At 43.9% G+C, this 18,284-nt stretch overlaps 2 protein-coding genes across 19 annotated transcripts in view; one reads left to right on the top strand and one right to left on the bottom strand.

Moving 5' to 3' along the window:
- Positions 1 to 13,000, top strand: part of mapt.S (microtubule associated protein tau S homeolog) — a 41,192-nt gene extending 28,192 nt beyond the window's left edge. For 7 of the 12 annotated variants that reach the window (XM_018237118.2, XM_041578936.1, XM_018237117.2 and 4 more), the window contains 10 exons: positions 1,067 to 1,726; positions 3,268 to 3,317; positions 3,835 to 4,020; positions 4,253 to 4,364; positions 4,916 to 4,969; positions 5,363 to 5,625; positions 5,756 to 5,848; positions 7,183 to 7,264; positions 7,365 to 7,474; positions 11,499 to 13,000. In XM_018237118.2, coding sequence (XP_018092607.1) covers positions 1,067 to 1,726; positions 3,268 to 3,317; positions 3,835 to 4,020; positions 4,253 to 4,364; positions 4,916 to 4,969; positions 5,363 to 5,625; positions 5,756 to 5,848; positions 7,183 to 7,264; positions 7,365 to 7,474; positions 11,499 to 11,714 — 1,826 coding nt within the window. In that variant the 3' untranslated portion in view covers positions 11,715 to 13,000. Of the gene's footprint in view, positions 1 to 1,066; positions 1,727 to 3,267; positions 3,318 to 3,834; positions 4,021 to 4,252; positions 4,365 to 4,915; positions 4,970 to 5,362; positions 5,626 to 5,755; positions 5,849 to 7,182; positions 7,265 to 7,364; positions 7,475 to 10,357; positions 10,476 to 11,498 lie in introns of all 12 variants that reach the window. The other 5 variants (XM_041578940.1, XM_041578938.1, XM_041578943.1 and 2 more) reach the window with 4 other exon arrangements.
- A 951-nt stretch (positions 13,001 to 13,951) lies between these two features.
- LOC108702556 (KAT8 regulatory NSL complex subunit 1) overlaps positions 13,952 to 18,284 on the bottom strand; it is a 30,748-nt gene continuing 26,415 nt past the window's right edge. For 5 of the 7 annotated variants that reach the window (XM_018238091.2, XM_018238089.2, XM_018238090.2 and 2 more), the window contains 7 exons: positions 18,035 to 18,196; positions 17,796 to 17,929; positions 17,392 to 17,510; positions 16,978 to 17,035; positions 16,682 to 16,788; positions 16,248 to 16,473; positions 13,952 to 15,996 (listed from right to left, as the gene is read on the bottom strand). In XM_018238091.2, the coding sequence (XP_018093580.1) occupies positions 15,793 to 15,996; positions 16,248 to 16,473; positions 16,682 to 16,788; positions 16,978 to 17,035; positions 17,392 to 17,510; positions 17,796 to 17,929; positions 18,035 to 18,196 (1,010 nt within the window). In that variant the 3' untranslated portion in view covers positions 13,952 to 15,792. Of the gene's footprint in view, positions 15,997 to 16,132; positions 16,474 to 16,681; positions 16,789 to 16,977; positions 17,036 to 17,391; positions 17,511 to 17,795; positions 17,930 to 18,034; positions 18,197 to 18,284 lie in introns of all 7 variants that reach the window. The other 2 variants (XM_018238093.2, XR_005964802.1) reach the window with 2 other exon arrangements.

Genomic DNA, 18,284 nt, shown 5'->3' with positions numbered 1-18,284 from the left:
TGACGCAACAATGCTGGTTTCCCAGAAGGTGTCTTCTTTTAGTTAGATACACCTGTTAGTACAGATCCAGATGTCTCTGGTTTGCAATTATTCTTACCTTATTACCCATCATTTCACCCTTTGTTTATAGACAGAACCACAGACATCCTTCTAAATACCCTTGAGTAAATTCCTAAAGTTTATTGTCCCATCTTTCTAGCTCTGGGAATCTGGGAAAGGCAAAAATCATTATGGTACCTGCTGAAAAAGAATAGGGACAGTGACATAAAACCTTATGTTATTTTTAGGTTGGCTTTGAAGAAGCCAACATATTGATCTACTAGTTTACATTTGTTCTGCCATCCCTGTTTTCAGCTATGGGTTTATCCATCTTGTCACCCACACTTAGAGGCACATTTATCAAGGCATGAATTTCGAGTTTATAAATTTGAAATTCGACCAATTGAAATGTATTAATAAAATCAAATTTTCTCAGCTCGGACGAATAAAAAAACTCAAATCAAATTCATTATGATTTACAAATACTCGATTCGAATTACAAAAACTTGATTCAAATTACAAAAACTTGATTCAAATTACAAAAACTTGATTCTAGTTTTTTTTCTCAGAAAAACTCGATTGTCAGGAAGGCTGCAAACATCACCAAATTGATCCCTGGACCTCTCCTATTGACTTATACAGCAATTTGGAAGGTTTAAGGTGGCAAATAATCGAAATCGAGTTCTTAAAGGCCAGAGTATGATAAATCTCGAAATTTTAAATTGAATTAAAACTCAAATCGAGTTTGGATAATTCACAATTCGAATTTGAGAGTTTTGACCAAAAAAAACATTAAAAAATTTTAATTTTCACTTCTACTCTTTATAAATCTGCCCCTTAGTGTAAGAAATGTAGATTTGAAAGTCAATCCTTTGGGTCCCTCCAGTCTGTTACAATTATATAAGAACAGCTTGTATGAATGAGTACTAACTGTGCAGGCCTCCTGCGTAGCATAGAAATAACTCATATTCATGACATCATATGTATGTGACTACATCAACCTTGCCATTCTTACCTCCAACCCCAGAGGAGATTGCACTTCTAGCAACCGCAGGACAGGAAGAGGAATATGAGACGGACACAATTGAGGCAGCTTTGAAAGCAACAGCAAAAGATCAGGCACACACTGAGGATTATGAGATTACAGGTGAAGCTGATGGGGAACCTCAAGCAGACAAGACAGCCCTAAGCAGTGGTATAGTTGAGTCAACTCTAGAGGATTATAAAGAAACAAATGGCAAAGATGTTAACCTAGAAATCTGTGAAGATGACACCTATGGGTGGAAAGAGCAAGTGGATGAAGGCAGCGTGAAGATGAAGGACTATGATGTATCCCCAAAGGAGGATGAAGAGGACTTGTCTCCAGTAGAACAGCCTCAGACTAATGGTATGAAGACTGAATATATTCTCCTGGAAGATGATAAACACGAGAAGGATATAGAGGAGCCCTATGTGGACATACCGGCCAGTTCTTTCTCTGTGGGACAGATACGGCCACGAGCTTCAGTGTCTGTCTACCAAGTGGAGATCGATGCCAACATACCTATAGATAGCAAAGAGGAGCCGTGTGAAGATGTAGCCTTTGCTGAAACAAGGCTTTCAACTGAGGAAACTCTGAAGTCCCCTCGGATGCGAGTGCCAGCGCAGGGATCAGGAATACCAGTCAGTCGGGTCCCAGTTCCTAAAGGTGTGTTGCCGGTTCTCCTCTAGTAATGCCCAGCCTACCACAGCCTCCTGGGCTGCCTTTTTGCTTTCCCAAACCCGCTTAAAAGAATCCCATCAGACTTCTTCGCTTCACATGAGCAGTTAGTTAGTCTGCTCCTTCTTTCCTCACCCATTCTCCGTTTGATTTCTTCGTGACTTGGTTTGTGGGTTTTTTTTTCGTTTTCCATTTATATTTTTGCTCCCATTGCATGACTTGTTTGCATGATCTTCATCCTCCGTCATCACGGGGCATATTTAGTAAGGATCTTAGCAGTGGGATTCATCATACAGTTCCATCATTTCACCTGCCCACCAGCAAAATACACTAACCAGAAAGGCCTCGAAGCTTTAGCAAAGAAGCCCTTTAACTCAACCCATAATACTAACTTATCTAGCAAGTAGACAAGTGCCATATCCTATCACACTTTAGCATATGTCTATAACTTTTCCATAAAGAGCAGTGATGAATAAGGCATAGAAGACAGTACAGGTATGGGATCCATTATCTGGAAAACCATTATCCAGAAAGCCAGTCTCCTATAGACTCCATAGATTTATCCTTATTGGGAGTATTCTGGATAACAGGCCCCATACATGTAATGATTTCCAAGTTGAAGCTGCTATCTGTACAGGTGAATCCATCTGCTAGGTCCATGTAGGACACATTGGCATCCGACTCCTGATAGAGACAGATATATACTATACCCAGAGATGAACAACAACTCTTTGGGGAGCAACTGTAATTACAGCAGTGATATTAGAAATGGGATTCACCATAGACATGAGGCTTTGATGAACAACTAGACTAGAGCAGTGTCTATCATACCTGTACGCAAGTCTCATTTATATTGCATCTTTTCTTTAAATCCACCCAAAAGCACAAGATGATCAGACACATCTCTGCTATTGAGTCATCTACCTGTTCCTCAGGGGTTGGGAAGGGTATTCCGAAAACCTGTGAGGGTGAGGAGGCCGAAGACAGTCTGGAAGACCAACTGCAAAACAGATGGGGTGGAATGTGCTGGATGGTAAATGGTGCTACACAATTGGCATGAGCCCATCTATAGTGGACAAACTAAAGTCTTGTTGGGGATGATCCATAATTTGTCCGTTGGAAAGCAGTGCTTACCTTCAAGCATCAAGAGACACAAAAAAGTCCAAGTTAAGGACCTGGATCTGCAGAGATCTTGTTAGGGCCGTTATCTCAGAAACCATGAGGGTGACCCCCACTCTATTGTAGCCTTTAATCATGTATCTGCTGTACTTGGATTTTATTCTTGGCAGGTCTAATGGAGAGGGGAATCCTCTGGATAATCCAGTTTGTAGTCGATTAGTTCTTATTGAATTACGTTTCTGGACTACATGTTTATAAAAGAGAAGTGAGTGTGCCTGCAGTTGGCTTGACCCCGGCTTTCTTGCTAAGACTTGATTGCATGATTGATTGGATCTAACCCGCTAACCCACAGATTGTCTCATAAATGGCCTTTGTTATTGCCGGCTTGACAAGGTGCCTTTGTTTTGCAGCTCATGAGCAGGAGAAACACGAGACTGACTCACAGGAAAAGGGAGCACAGGTGAGTATACTGCAAACTGGATCCTCGTGGTGCAAAAACACACATCCTTATATTTTCACAAAGGGATTAGAAAACATTCCCGTAGAGAAAGACAGGACAATGCCCATTTTGCCTTTGGGGGACACTGGCTCGTTTCACCTCTAAAGACAAATGGGGCCTCGTCATTCTACCTGTAGGGACACAGATTCATGCTCACTATGAGATCCTTCTCCAAACTGGATTTTGTACCCCGTATCTTGTCTTGAATACAGACTGGCAATCTCCGACACCCTCCATTTAAGACCATTATTTTTTCATCTTCTTAAGTTTGATTTATCCAAGAACTTTGCTTTGAGGTGTAAAAATCTGAGGTGCACATGCATCATTTTTGTCCAAATTATGTTTTATTCCATGCACCCCACTTGGCTGCACCTTAAAGCGCTGGTCTTTACCATCTACATTTATGTTTAAGTTTTTTTTTATGTTTGATTTCATTTTATTTGGATGTTTCTTTGATGTTCTGTTTTGCATCCTAAAGATCTCCACCAAACACCCCCCTGCCAAACATGCCAGCAGGCTACACACTGTTCCCCACAAGTCACCCTCCTCTAGCACCTTAAAAAGTCCCTCCAGTTCAGCCGTTTCTTCTGTACGGAGCACTCAGAGAACATCGTTTGGTACAGTTAGCCCGCTGGGCGTTACCGCAAGGCTGCACAGAGCCAAGGTAAGGAATGCAGAGCAACACACAAGGGTTAATGCAGAGTGGTCTCCATGCTAAATCTCTTGAAAAGGCTCTAGTTCATTAATATCAAAATGTGCACAGGATTTACCAATGCTGGCGCTAATTAGACCCATACAGGAAGTAATTGCACCCCTACCCTTGCCACATGCAAATGTTTCTCCTTGCCAGATTCTTTTGTAAAGAAGGGTTTTCACATATAAACTTTTGTTCCCAGGAGGATGGAGGTCCGGAAAGTGCTGCAGCCAAGCTCACTGCTTCAAGGAACGCAACCAGCACCTCCAGAATCCCAGCAAAGACTTCATCCATCCCCAAGACTTCCCCTAGTAGTAAGTTGGTATGGATATAAGATCCTTTGGGCAAAAGCAGAGGCACAGTGCCAGTTTGGATGCAGTTGTGGAAGCCAAGGCTCATGTGCTGTGATATGGTTGGCATACACAGTATTTGAGTTGAGAGAAGAGTGTTATAGGTCCAACCAGCAGCCTTCCAATTGCATTGGCATATGGTTAAGTGGCAATACAGCTGGTGGAAATATGGGGTAGAGGAAAGCCTGGTGGAAGGGCCATATACCGAGGATGGAATAGGATTGAGAGGGTGATAAAGGGAAGAGAAGCCTGGTAAATGTATTAAGTGGCACAAAGAATGGCATACAGAAGTGATATGAGAGGAGAGAGGAAATGGGAAACTCAGGTAGAAAGTCATTAAATGGGAAGGGAGCAAGGGAGATGGGTGTAAGCAGCCAAGTTAATACGGCTTGGGACATATGATATGGGAAGGTTTCTGATACTGTGATACCTGTTACTAATCTACGGTGCAGTAGGGGTTTGTTTCTGTAAGACAGGATGAGACTCTCGGTAAGAATCTGTTCTTTTTTAAACAGCTGTCAGAAGGGATCAGAGAAAGCCACCGTCCAGTGTGGGGAAACCAGACAGAGGTGAGTGTCCCGTATACTGGTAGGAGCCTAGTGACACTTCATTAATGTTATGACATCACTACTCTCATGCTATAACCATGAGATTTTTAATAAATGTGTGATTTTATACTGGTCATTATATCCTATCTGTGGGTTGTACACACTTATACAGTATAATGCTTAATATGTTTATGTACAATATATACAATATAATGTATAAGTTGATGCTTGGAAACACCTGGAACATTTAAGGAACCATAATGCACCTTGCCGGGGGCTGAATATTGCATTTGGCTGAGAAGCCAGAAGGGTTGCAGTTCCAGGTTTTGCAGTTCCATAATTGGACCAGTTTGTCTCATTTGTCCTGTTGATCTCCTCTTGTTCAGTTCTTATTAAATGTTAAACTTGTTTCAGCAGAATCGACCAAATCTGGCGAGAGGAGTGGGTACAGTAGTCCTGGATCACCTGGCACACCAACTGGGCGCTCGTCTTCACAAACACCCACAAACCGAGAGCCCAAAAAGATTGCCATCATTCGCACCCCTCCCAAATCCCCAGCATCTGCCAAGAGCCGCCTGCAGCCTGTCACTAGCCCAGCAGCAATGCCTGACCTGAAGAATGTGCGCTCAAAGATCGGCTCTACGGACAACATTCGGCATCAGCCAGGAGGAGGCAGGGTAGGAAGCATTTAAGGCATAGGCTAGAGATTTAGGATGCAGTAGAGAAGAGGATATATATTCCATCTACACAAACCATTGGCCATATTTCAATCCTTATACAACCCACTTACCTTTGTTCTTTTTACAGGTGCAGATAGTTCACAAGAAGGTCGATGTGAGCACTGTGCAGTCCAAGTGTGGGTCAAAGGACAATCTGAAACATGTCCCAGGAGGCGGAACAGTAAGTGGGCACCTCTTAATACACAACCATGCACACAATGAAGTTAACAGTGCACAGTTTTGTGTGCTTGGTACATGATTTATCTGTAAGCTGCATAAAGCACAAGATCTGCTGTTTGGATTCCAGATTGATTTCCTCAAACTCACATCTATTAGGCATCTACAATCTGCTAGTTCTTGCACAGAGATATGTAGGGCATGCTTTCCATTCTGCCTAGGAAATGCTGTGCACACATGTTGGTGGCATGTGTTTTTATACTGCGCAAAGAATTGCCCTGTGTACATCTTACATTACTCTTTCACTTTACACAGGCTTAACTTTTCACATGCAGAATGTCACAAAACATGGGACAGGGTGTAAAGCACAAAATACAGGAGCCATTTTTTCACACATTGCACCCTGCAAGGACCTGCACCTGCCTGGTTAATACAGCTCTATCAGCATTTAGTTGGGTTGTTTTCATAAAATAAACCTTTAAAATAAGTAAATGTAAAATTGATGAGAGTGCTATTCTAAGCACTTTTGTCATTTATGTTCATTATTTATTTTCTTTTTATTCCAAGACATTAAGGGATACATGTGCTGTTAATATGAATGAATTTTGTTACAACAGCACCACCTGCTGGTCAGTTTCTGACCACCAAGTAGTCAAGGAAGTCATCAGGCGAAAGAAAGAGGCTGCTCTGATGTTCTTCTGCTTAGGAAAGATGTGAGAAAGGTTTCTAAATGTTTTCCTAAGCAGAAGAACTTCAGAGCAACAATTATGCAAGGGTTGAAGTTCTGCAACATATAAACAATAGCGTTAGAGTGTGTCCCAGCACTTAAAGGGGAACAAACTAGATCTACAAATGATTTTATACAGGTATGGGATCTGTTATCCAGAATGCTCGGGACCTGGTGCTTTCCAGATCTTTCCATAATTTAGATCTTCATACTTAAAGCTGACTAGAAAATCATGTAAACATTAAATAAACCCTATAGGCTGGCTTTGCCTCCAATAAGGATTAATTATATCTTAGTTGGGATCAAGTACAAGCTACTGTTTTATTATTACACAGAGAAAGGAAATTATTTTTTAAAATTTAGATTATTTGGATAAAATGGAGTCTGTAATTATGAGCTTTCTGGATAACAGGTCTCTGAATAACGGGTCCCATACCTATATTGTAAAGTCTAGTTGTCATTCTAACTTATGTAATTATCAAAGTAACTATAAGGAGTCTGGAATCATCTGTGTTACATCAGGTGACCTTTTATGTTCTGCCCAATGTTTGCTTTTCCCTTGTGATTCTCACTGTGTTCTCTCTTTCTCTGTTTCTTGTGTGCACTCACAGGTACAGATAACTCACAAGCCCATCGATCTGACCCGTGTCTCTTCCAAGTGCGGATCTTTTGGCAACATCCACCACAAACCAGGTACCGCCAGCCACTATTATTCATAGAGATTCACGTCAGAGTTCTGCAATATTGGCAGTTTGGCACCACTGTCAACTGCTTCCTTTTCTCTCTTGCACAGGGGGAGGCAACGTTGAATTAAAATCAGAGAAACTGGAGTTTGACAAGATTCAGTCAAAGATTGGATCCCTGGAAAATGTAACGCATGTACCTGGAGGTGGCGCTAAAAAGGTATGACGGGTTTGAGACAAGCATGGAATGGGAAAGCCAAGACAGCATGGACCAATCCCAGAGCCACGCCTAATATAGTGGGCAGATAGATTATAGCTATAGACGGTATATGTTCTTGCACAAGACACCCCCATAATTGCAGGGTTGGAATATACGGGACAGATTATCCTAGAGAAGTGCCATTTGGAAATCCATGCTCTGTTGGCTTCCTGCACCCTGTGACTAACTCACTGCACCACATTTTGCTACCGCTTTTGCTAACAGTTTCCAAGCACTGTGTGTGAAGTGTTTAAAAACAAAAAAAAAACACAGATAAAACCTGCTCTGCTGCTGTAAGTACAGATCTGGGCATTGGTGTCCTCCGCAGGGGTTTCCCTAAGGCTATGCTCTGGCCTCTCACATGAATGTGCCTCTCTCTCTCTCACCAAAATATCTTCTCACTGAATCCACTCCATGACTGTTTTTCCATAATCTGCATTTACCTGTCTTCAACATCACCCCCATTTAATGGAACTCAATGGACTATCCCATAAACACCGATCTCCTACCTAGGGTTGCACCAAACCCACATCCTAGAAAAGATTTCTCCAAATAGTAGACCAAATACTCACATTAATTTGCAAATTTTGATTAAAGCAAAGTCCCCCAAAAACTGGAATCAAAAAATGTTGTTACTTCAGTTTTCCAGCACCTTAAAGGGCACCTGTTGGGCAAAAATATTTTCCCCAATCAAAGATGAGGGCTAATAAAGCCTTGTACTCCTGGCCACTAGAACCAGGAGCTCCATCCCAGTGCGGGTGTCCTAGCGCTGGCAGGGGATTTTTTTTTAAAAAAAAACTACTGTTACCCCCAACCAGAGTGCAGGCTTCATTAGCCCATTTGGTTGGGGAACCAACATCAGATGCATCATTAACAATTTGACCTGCTTTGTATGCTGCCCAATACTGGGTTTGGTGTATCCCTCCTCCTTCCTTTCCATTGTAAATAGTACCTCCTGCCTCTCCTTGGATTTACCCCTATGACTAAATGCCACCAGCCAGCACAAACAGGCAGTCAGAGGAGGGTTATGAAGAGAATTATGAATGTTGCCACTAAAGAACTCAGCCTGACTGCATTAGTTCCATCCCTGATTAGAGTTTCCACCTCACAACTTTAAGGGTACATCTACGATTTCCCCGCGAATGTGTTGGCTCGGACGTGCTGCGCAGGCAGGCATCAAGTCAGATGCGACTGAAAAGGTAAGAAATACAAATGTTGGATGGTGTCACAGAGTGCAGCATCCAGCGTCTGCATCCAACAGTCGTGCCGCGGCAGACGACCGATGCAATACCATCCGATGTTGCTGTTGCTTACCTTGTTTTCTGTCGCATCCGACTTGACGCCTGCATTTTAGTGCAACACGTTGGATCTGGCACAATCGCAGGAAAATCGTCAGTGTAGTTGTACCCTAAGGGCTCTTACAGACAAGTGTTTTTACCTGCGCTCCGGTTTCATGTGTTCAGCCGCAGGAGTAGATGCACTGAATTCTTTTAATGTGGCATGTAAGCGGCGAACGCAGGTAAAATGCAACATGCTGCGTCCCAACCTGCGTTAGGCACTTACATGCGTCTGTGTGAGTACAGCCACATTGAAAAGAATTCAGTGCGGCTACTCCTGCGCTCCCCTGTAGCTGAACGCATGAAACCGGAGCGCAGGTAAAAATGCTCGTCTGTATCAGCCCTAAAACTCAACACATATAAAATCCACAGCCCAAATGGATAATTAGCAATTCATTTATACGCACGCAGCAGACTGAATTGATTTATGTGCAGCCATGCGTCTAAATGAATTGCTAATTAGCCATGCAAGCTGTGGATTCCATATGCGTTCACTTTTAAAGGGGTGTGGTGGCAACCCTATCCCTGATTCAATTAAAATATCCAGACAGCAATAACTACAATGTCCCCTCTATCTATCTATTTGATAAATTCTTATATAATAGTTCAAAATCAAATCCTTGTCTCTTAATAGGCTTGTAACTAAATGGGCATAGGGCTAACGCCTGCTTCCCTAAACAGATCATATAAAGAAAAAACAACATTCCAACCTGGTGGTGATTCAAAATCTCCGCAAGCTCACACCTCACACAGGTAGATATAAACACCCGGCTGGACTAGCAATCCTGAATCCAGTCTTTTAGGAACCTGCGAGATACGTAAGCGCCGTCCTGGATATCCCAGGTATCCACATAGCTGAGAAGGAATTAGCAGGAACATTGTATATTTAGGATTCCCAGGTCTCTGGGGCTCATTTATCAAGACTCTGCAAATTTGCCCATCGGCAGTTACCTATAGCAACCAATCAGTGATTAGCTTTTTGAAGGCAGCTGCAAGTAGAACAATGAATGCAGCAATTTGATTGGTTGCCATGGGTTACTGCCAATGGACAAATTTGCCCAGTCTTGATAAATGACCCCCCTTCCAGTAGGCAGCATGTGGCCCCTGATCATTGAGGAGATCTAGTGTAAGGGCACGGAGCTATGGGAGTGAAGGAGCCATGTTTTTGTGATCTAAATGCAACGTTTGTTTTCAGCTTGTGCAGTATGAGCAGAATTGTCATGGACAACAGAGCAATAGCGCCCTCTGCTGCCTACTGACCGAGCACAACAAGCAACAACCCCAATAGCTTGACCTAGAAACTTGCTTTATTATAGAGTTCTCTATATCAGATATAGGAATGAGGATAAGTTTAATATTCCATATTATTTGGAGCTCACATAGAGTAGGTCCTCTTCGCTCCTTTCCATCTGTGCTTTCGTTTTCCCCTGCCATTTCCCCCCCCCCCAACAACCTGCATGTTTTTAATCGATTCCCCCACCCTCCCCTTTCCACTTCATCTTGTCAGGAAGGGAACGAAGAGCAGACAGGGGATACCCCTTCCCCTCCTAATGGGCTGTTACAAGGCCCTCTTGCCCCCTTGCCTGAAGAAACAGAGGTACCAGACTTGGTAGAACAGGAGAACGGTAAGTACCCAGTCTCCCAGCCAACTCTCATTTTTCCCTGGGGACTCTGATTGGCTCGTGTCAAGCCTCGGACTCAAGTGGCTTTACATTGAGATGGGTCAGGAGTTGTACCAGCAGGGGATCTATTATATGGAAACCCGTTAACCAGTAATACAGTGTCTGCAATAAGCAAGTCATGTTAAGTGGTCACTGTGGTCCCCCTACAGCAGTACTGGCAAATTACATTTAACGGATAAGTAAACCTTAAAAATGAATGAATGTAAAATTGATGAATTCTAAGCACTTTTGTCATTTACATTTATTATCTTTTTATTCCAAGAAGAAAGAAAGAGGCTGCTCTGATGTTCTTTTGCTTAGGAATAAAATTTAAACCTTTCTCACATCTTTCCTAAGCAGAAGAACATCAGAGCAGCCTCTTTCTTTCTCCTGACAACTTCCTTGACTACTTGCTGGTCAGACTGGTGGGAAACTGACCAGCAGGAGGCGCTGTTGTAACACAATTCATTCATATTAACAGTACATGTATCCCTTAATATCTTGGAATAAAAAGAAAATAAATAATGAATGTAAATAAAAAAAAGTGCTTAGAATAGCACCCTCGTCAATTTTAGATTTTAAAGGTTTACTTTAAATATATATAAATATATTAGTTCAATGCAGAATATTGTTACAATGTTGGGGTCTCAGTTTGAGTGGACTGGCCTATCAGAACCAGAGGATTTCATTGTGGTCCCAGCACAGGAGAATTCCCATCAGCGCTTTCTTATTTCCGATATGGGCCTATAAAACCCTACAGTGGGCCTAGAGTGTCAGCTTCTCTGCCAAGTCTGACACTACATAGAGGTACCCAAGCAGTTGGGAAAAGGAACAATGATCTGCATGACAGCAATAATCTTCGGGCTGCATTTACAATCTACAGAGCAGCTGCAGCAGTGGATTGGAACATCTTAGACCTAATGATACCAGGGGAAACTCCCCGCAGAAAGGAATTCTCATTTCCCCAATGTTCTACCTTCCCAACAGATTGAGTCTCACAAGCTGCTGTTCCGGGAGAACGCCAAAGCCAGGACGGACCACGGAGCTGAAATTGTCTACAAGTCCCCCGGGCAATCTGGAGAAACCTCCCCACATCGCCTCAGCAACGTCTCCTCTTCCGGCAGCATCAACACGAGCAACTCCCCGCAGCTCTCCACCCTGGCCGACCAAGTCTCCGCCTCCCTCGCCAAACAGGGCTTGTGATGCGCTTCCCCCACCCGGGGAATTAAACGACGAATTAACCAGATAAAAGGGAAAATAAACACAAAAAAAAAGTTACACTATAGAAAAGCCCACGACAATTTTCATAATGAAATTCTCCTCTTGCTTATTTATTAAACTCCTCACTGCCATTTACAGATGGTCCTCCCCGACTGGCACTTGGGCAGAGGTTTATGCTGCTCTCCCATTGGTACAAACAATGTGTATATTTTGCTCCATAACATGACACAAGACAGGCACATGTTCAGAACGAGTGCAACCCCTTTACCCCCATTGTATCCTACTCACACATAGAGCAGCTGTGGGGTCAGACTACACAGCACTTGGTGTATCACCAATAGTAGTGATACACTCAATACAATGAGCACATGCTACAAATCACCTTCCTCTCTACCTTTCTCCAACTGAGCTCCCTTTGCAGGTATCCCCTGCACCCCAAAGGAGAAAACGTCAGGCACTCACAGACCCCACAGAACAGGCTTGTAAACAAACTGAAAACTTTCATTTTGGGGCAAAAAATAAATCAATACAAAGTCTTACGCATTTCATGCCGTCCTATGACTATGATTAAGTGCTGGACGGCACAAAACGCGTAAGGCTTTGTATGGATTTATTTTTTGCCCCAAAATGAAAGTTTTCAGTTCATTGACAAGCCTGTTCTGTGGGGTCTGTGAGTGCCTGACGTTTTCTCCTTTGGGGGGGTTGGATACCTCCACCTCGAGCTGTAGGTCGGTGACATGAGCACCCAGACCCCACATATTACTGGTGAGATAATAAACTTCCCCCCCAGGAACACATAATGGGATAATGAGCCCCAATATTCTGCGACAGGCATGTGACAATAGAATGGGGGGCCCGTCTCCCCTACTGTTACCCCTCTGCCAGAGTTTGGGGTTAGACATCTAGGAGCATGGTACAAATAAACCCCTCTGCACGACTTCCCTCACCCCCCCAAATGTCCCACTCACTCTCTCTGAACTTTGTGTATGAATTTCAGCAAAAATTAAGGAAATCACCGTGGCTGCTTCTTTTATTTGCCAACCCTTTCCCCTCGGCACCCCCATTACATTATTTTTTTATTTCAGTATTATATTCCCCCCCCCTATATACACAGCTTCCCTAATGGACCCCCCTCAGGATATATGCCCCCCCCTTCCCTCTGCGTTGTGTCTGTGGCTCTCCATATTCCGTGTCGTGTCTGACCAGCTGCTTCACACAGTCTGTTGCTGTACAAGTGGATTTGGAAATAAAGTCGTTAATACAAACGAGACGAGAGTGCAGAGTTTTTATTGGTCTCGGACTCAGCAGGTACAGGGGCACTAACCAAACACTGCACTTCACCTTCACATTCATCCACCACCTTGTGTTTCAACCTCTAATACACTCCTGTCAAATGACTTCTAATATCCTTATCATTTACAGTAGGGGGTACATTATCCCTTATAATACACGAGTGATACTCAGAGTTCCCTGTATAACTCAGCCTGCAGCCTTGTGTCTTTATATGGTCACAGAACAACCCCTCAGTGACATCTAATATCCTTATCATTTACAGTAGGGGGTACATTATCCCTTATAATACATGAGTGATACTCAGAGTTCCCTGTATAACTCAGCCTGCAGCCTTGTGTCTTTATATGGTCACAGAACAACCCCTCAGTGACTTCTAATATCCTTATCATTTACAGTAGGGGGTACATTATCCCTTATAATACATGAGTGATACTCAGAGTTCCCTGTATAACTCAGCCTGCAGCCTTGTGTCTTTATATGGTCACAGAACAACCCCTCAGTGACTTCTAATATCCTTATCATTTACAGTAGGGGGTACATTATCTCTTATAATACATGAGTGATACTCAGAGTTCCCTGTATAACTCAGCCTGCAGCCTTGTGCCTTTATATGGTCACAGAACAACCCCTCAGTGACTTCTAATATCCTTATCATTTACAGTAGGGGGTACATTATCCCTTATAATACATGAGTGATACTCAGAGTTCCCTGTATAACTCAGCCTGCAGCCTTGTACATTTATATGGTCACAGAACAACCCCTCAGTGACTTGTAATATCCTTATCATTTACAGTAGGGGGTACATTATCCCTTATAATACATGAGTGATACTCAGAGTTCCCTGTATAACTCAGCCTATCCCTGATATAAAGAAGTAGAATTCTGTAACCAATGGGAATTGAGCAATGACAGGTCAGACAAGAGACAGTGTTTAACTGGTTTATTATTTAAGTTTTTTTGGCTTTTTTTTCCCCTTTTTCGCACTTTGCCCAGTGCTTATTTTTTTTCCAACAGGATAAAGACATTAAACAAAGAAAAGATTACCCTGAAAACAACAAAAACGCATAATTTTTATCCCCTCTTCCGCGTATACAACCCAGTAACTGGCGCCTGTTCCGCCATCTTTCTGCCGTCCAAAAAAAAAACAATAGGCAGAAAAGCCAATAAAAAGTTATTTACAAAAAATACAATTCTTTACTGATCTCCTTTATACAAAGCTAAAAGTTCTCTCGTCCGTTTCAATGTATGTTCTTGCCGGAGAACCAAAGCTGTTTATTAATGCTCAGAAAATTTGGGGGAGGGGAAAGGGGGCGGGGATTTAAAACATGTTAAGTGCCAAGGAGCCTTTTGATTGGCACAAAGACTAAAAGAAAAATAAGGGAGTTACAAGAGAAGCAGGTTAAACACATAAAATATGTGGAACTTTTGAATTCTAGAACAAAGGGGGTAATGCAATAAAAGCAGTAACCCATAGCAACCAATCAGCAGGAAGCATTTACTGGTCACCTGTTTAAAAGCAAGCATCTTATTGGTTGCTATGTGTTACTGCTCCTGGGCGTGCCTTTTATTACATATGGGGGAAAGTGTTTAAACCTGGGGGGGGGGGGTGTAACAAGGGCAAGTAGGAAGGAATATTTGGGAATTATTTTTATTCTACAGTAGGGATGCACCGAATCCAGGATTCAGCCGAATACTTCTGCCCGGCCAAACAGAAGCCTAATTTGCATATGCCCCTAATTTGCATATGTAAATTAGGGGCAGGGAGGGACATCACATGACCTTTTGTCACAAAACAAGTAAGTAAAAAATGGTTTCCCCTTCCCACCCTTATGCAAATTATGATTCGGGGATTTGGCCTGAATTGATTCGGTGCATCTCTAAAACACAGCAGAAGAATTTGGGGTCTACTTGTAAAGAACAAAGGGGAGGGGGGGCAAAATGGTGACCTTACTGCTACATTATGGGGCAGAACATCGGCAGAAAGGAGAAACAACTGTCACAAACGCCTTTCGCCCAATCAGGAACTAGAATTATGACTACTAGGCGGGAACACCCCCTCTATGGCTTTCAGCTTAAGGTTTCTGATTGGCTTAAAAGTTGAAGGCAGGGTTCAGAATGAGGATGGGGAGAAGCCAAAATGATTTTAGGAAGGGGCAGAATATCTGGGCATAATGTGGGGGGTCAGAGGGAATTAACTACATGAATATTCAGAAAACGGGAAAGCAGAATTGTAATGGAAAAAGAATGGACACCAATGGGTGATCAGGAAAACACAAAGTGATCTTGAGCTTCTATTGGTTGATTGATTGTGAGCTCTGTAATCAAGTCCTGTCTCCCCTCTGAACACTAAGTGCTTAATTAACATGGAGTTTAATTTCTGGGGGGAGGGGGTCGCTGTGGTGGGAATGAACATTCCAGCCCTACAAGCCTGTGGGAATTCAGTGATAGGGAAATGGATGGGGGGGGTCTCTACTCTCTCAGCCAATAGGGACAGAGGAAATGTCAACATGATCATCTTTGCAAACTGCCTGCGCTTCCTTGTGCCCCAGTTACACCCAGACAAGCAGTTTCCATGCCCCCCCTCCCATATTGGAACAAAACAACAAAAACAAAGAAAATATTCTCCCGTAAAGTCCTTAAATTCACTGAAAATTGTGAAAATGGCGCACTCTTCCGGGGTTCAAGTTTGAATATCAAACAGTTGATTTTTTTTTTTTTTTTGTGGCGCCAAAGTCTCTTTTTGGGGGAATTGCTCTCCTCGCCTCTCTATCTGTGCAGAGGTCGGGGTCTTGAGACAGGAGTGGGGGGAGGGGACGGGGGATCCTCTGGGTCTTTGGCAGTTCTAGAGCTGCAGGAAGGCCGGCGCGGGGGGCGGGGTCCTCCCCAGTCAGGGGGCTCACAAGGTCCTGCGAGTTCCTGCTTGGGACTGTATGAGAGGGGGAAGTTTCTCCGTTCCCAGGGGTGCACAACCTACAAGTGAGAGAAAGAGGGGGCAATCTATAAGGCTGGTGGGAGACAGACAGACATATACACCCCTGCTTGGTGGTACCTTCTGCATTTCTCCAGAATGGAGAGTCAATGCTATCTGGTTGCTAAGGACACTTACCCCAGAAACCAAGCTGTGGTTTAAAGGACTGGTAGAAAGGGAACAGGAAGTGGCCTCAATAGAAAGAAATTAAATCCCTCCTGAACTTGTCCTTTAAACCCACCACGAGACTCACCATCTCTTCACGTCCGGAGTCAGACACGGAGCTCTGGGTCTCTTCTGAGAGGAGGCGGGAGGTCTCGCGGGAGGTGGGGGTGGGAGGTGCCGAGAGAACGTCGGGGCTGAGAGGGGAGAAGTCGGGGAGGGCTTGCCAACTGCCTGTGTCGGGGGACGAGGGTTGAGGGGTGAGGGGACGAGGACCAGAGGAAGGGGTGACGGAGCTTTCAGACGTTCTGTGGGAGCTGAGACGGGAGGAAATACAAAGGTAAGTACCAGAAATAAACTGTTTCAAGTAAAGAGAAAAATATTAAAATGATTTATTTGGAACCATGTGACAGGGCACAACACGGCTATAGAAAGGAAATACATTGCCTGGAGCTTAAGTGATGGGGAAGAGCAGCAGCAGGGACAGACTGATTGTTAAAGTTCAGCGGAAGAGATTTCGCTTACCGGCTTCCATGCCGCTGGGGAGGGCCACTGCTCAGCCATCTTGCTCGCTCCTGTTCTTCACACTTTGCGTGTAAGTCAGAGAATGCAGCGTCCGAGAGATCCTCCAACTGAGTGACAGGGGAGAAAGTCTGTGCAATTAGTCTTAGAAACCCACTGTATAATAAATAGATCCGTTTATTGGGCTTTAGACTCAGTGTATAGGGCTCAGCCATCAGGCCTAATCCTCATTACTAACCCTTAGGGCAAAGCGCCCCCAACTCCCAGCACCTTCCACCCCCTCTAAACAGCCAACTCACCTCCTCCGAATCTTCCTCATTATTTGGGGTAACAGGAGTGATGTGAACCACACGCCAGCTGCAAGAAAGGCAGGGAGGGATTAATATATATATAATATATACAAAAGCCATGAATATCCTGTAAATTATATCCTTATCAATGGTGACTAGTGATGTCATCAGTTATAAAGGTTGAGCAGTGATGTCATTTCTGTCACATGACTCACTAAAACGTGTGTATAATAAAGTACCCCAGTTGGAAAATAATAGAAGTAAACTCATGACCTGTATAGAAGCACTCGGCCTCGTACTTTTATATGGTCATCCTTATATTTTACAGCACTTTATACACTATATAATGATATAATGATATATAGAGGGAGACACTGCGTGTGATTGGTTAGAGGTGAGGGCGTATGGCTGCACAGTCTGTACCTGGGTGTGAGGATCTCCTTGTACTGAAGTCTCTCCACTCTTGTAGTTGCCGCCACCGACATGGGGATGACAATGTTGTTGATGTCATAGGAGCTTTCAGTCCTGCGGCGTCGGGCAGCCTGTCGGTAGAAGAAATTAAATACAAGTGGAAACCAGAGTGTGACGTGTTGTGGATCTGGAGCTCAGGGCAGTCCTTAGAGGTTGATGGGCCCGGGGCATGTGATGCCCCCACATACTGACTCTGGAGTTTCTCAAGCCCAAGTCTGTGGCCCCTATTTGCCACTCCCCAAAGGAGGGCTCTGCTGAGTCTGTCAGTACACCTACGGGACACGGGACTTGCACCTACGGGACCTGAACCTATGGGACCTGCACCTACGGGACCCTCACCTACGGGACAGACTCACCACAGAAGCAGAATAGGAATGTATCTGTCCTTCAGATGATGCAGAAAGTTGTCGGATGAGCGTGGGATGAGGCACAGGAGAGGCAGTGATTGGTGTAGGGCTGATAACAGACACATCCACTTGCTGGGGTCCTGCTGGGCACAAATGGGGATCATTAGAGATATATGAATGACAGCAGAGGTGGAGTCTTGTATAAGTGGGTGCATGGGTGACCCCTGTAATGCTCAGTCACCCCCTACCATTTTTGTCTGGGAGTCCAAACTGCCGTCTCTTGACATGAGAAGTGGGTGGGACTGAGGGATCCGGTCTGGAGAGGAAGGACCTGTCAATCTTCAGCGTGCGGAGGGAGGAGTCCAAGTGATGTTTGGGAGTGAGATCAGTAGAGCGATGGTGAGAGACTCCTGGTGGGGGAAAGAGAAAAAGGCTGTTAAGAAGGGAAGGAATGTAGAATTATGGACAAGAAAGAAAACAATATTGTTGTGGAGACTC

The sequence above is a fragment of the Xenopus laevis genome, chromosome 9_10S (assembly GCF_017654675.1).
Source record: "Xenopus laevis strain J_2021 chromosome 9_10S, Xenopus_laevis_v10.1, whole genome shotgun sequence".
Taxonomy (NCBI): Eukaryota; Metazoa; Chordata; class Amphibia; order Anura; family Pipidae; genus Xenopus; species Xenopus laevis.
This window is presented reverse-complemented; position numbering and strand designations above follow the sequence as displayed.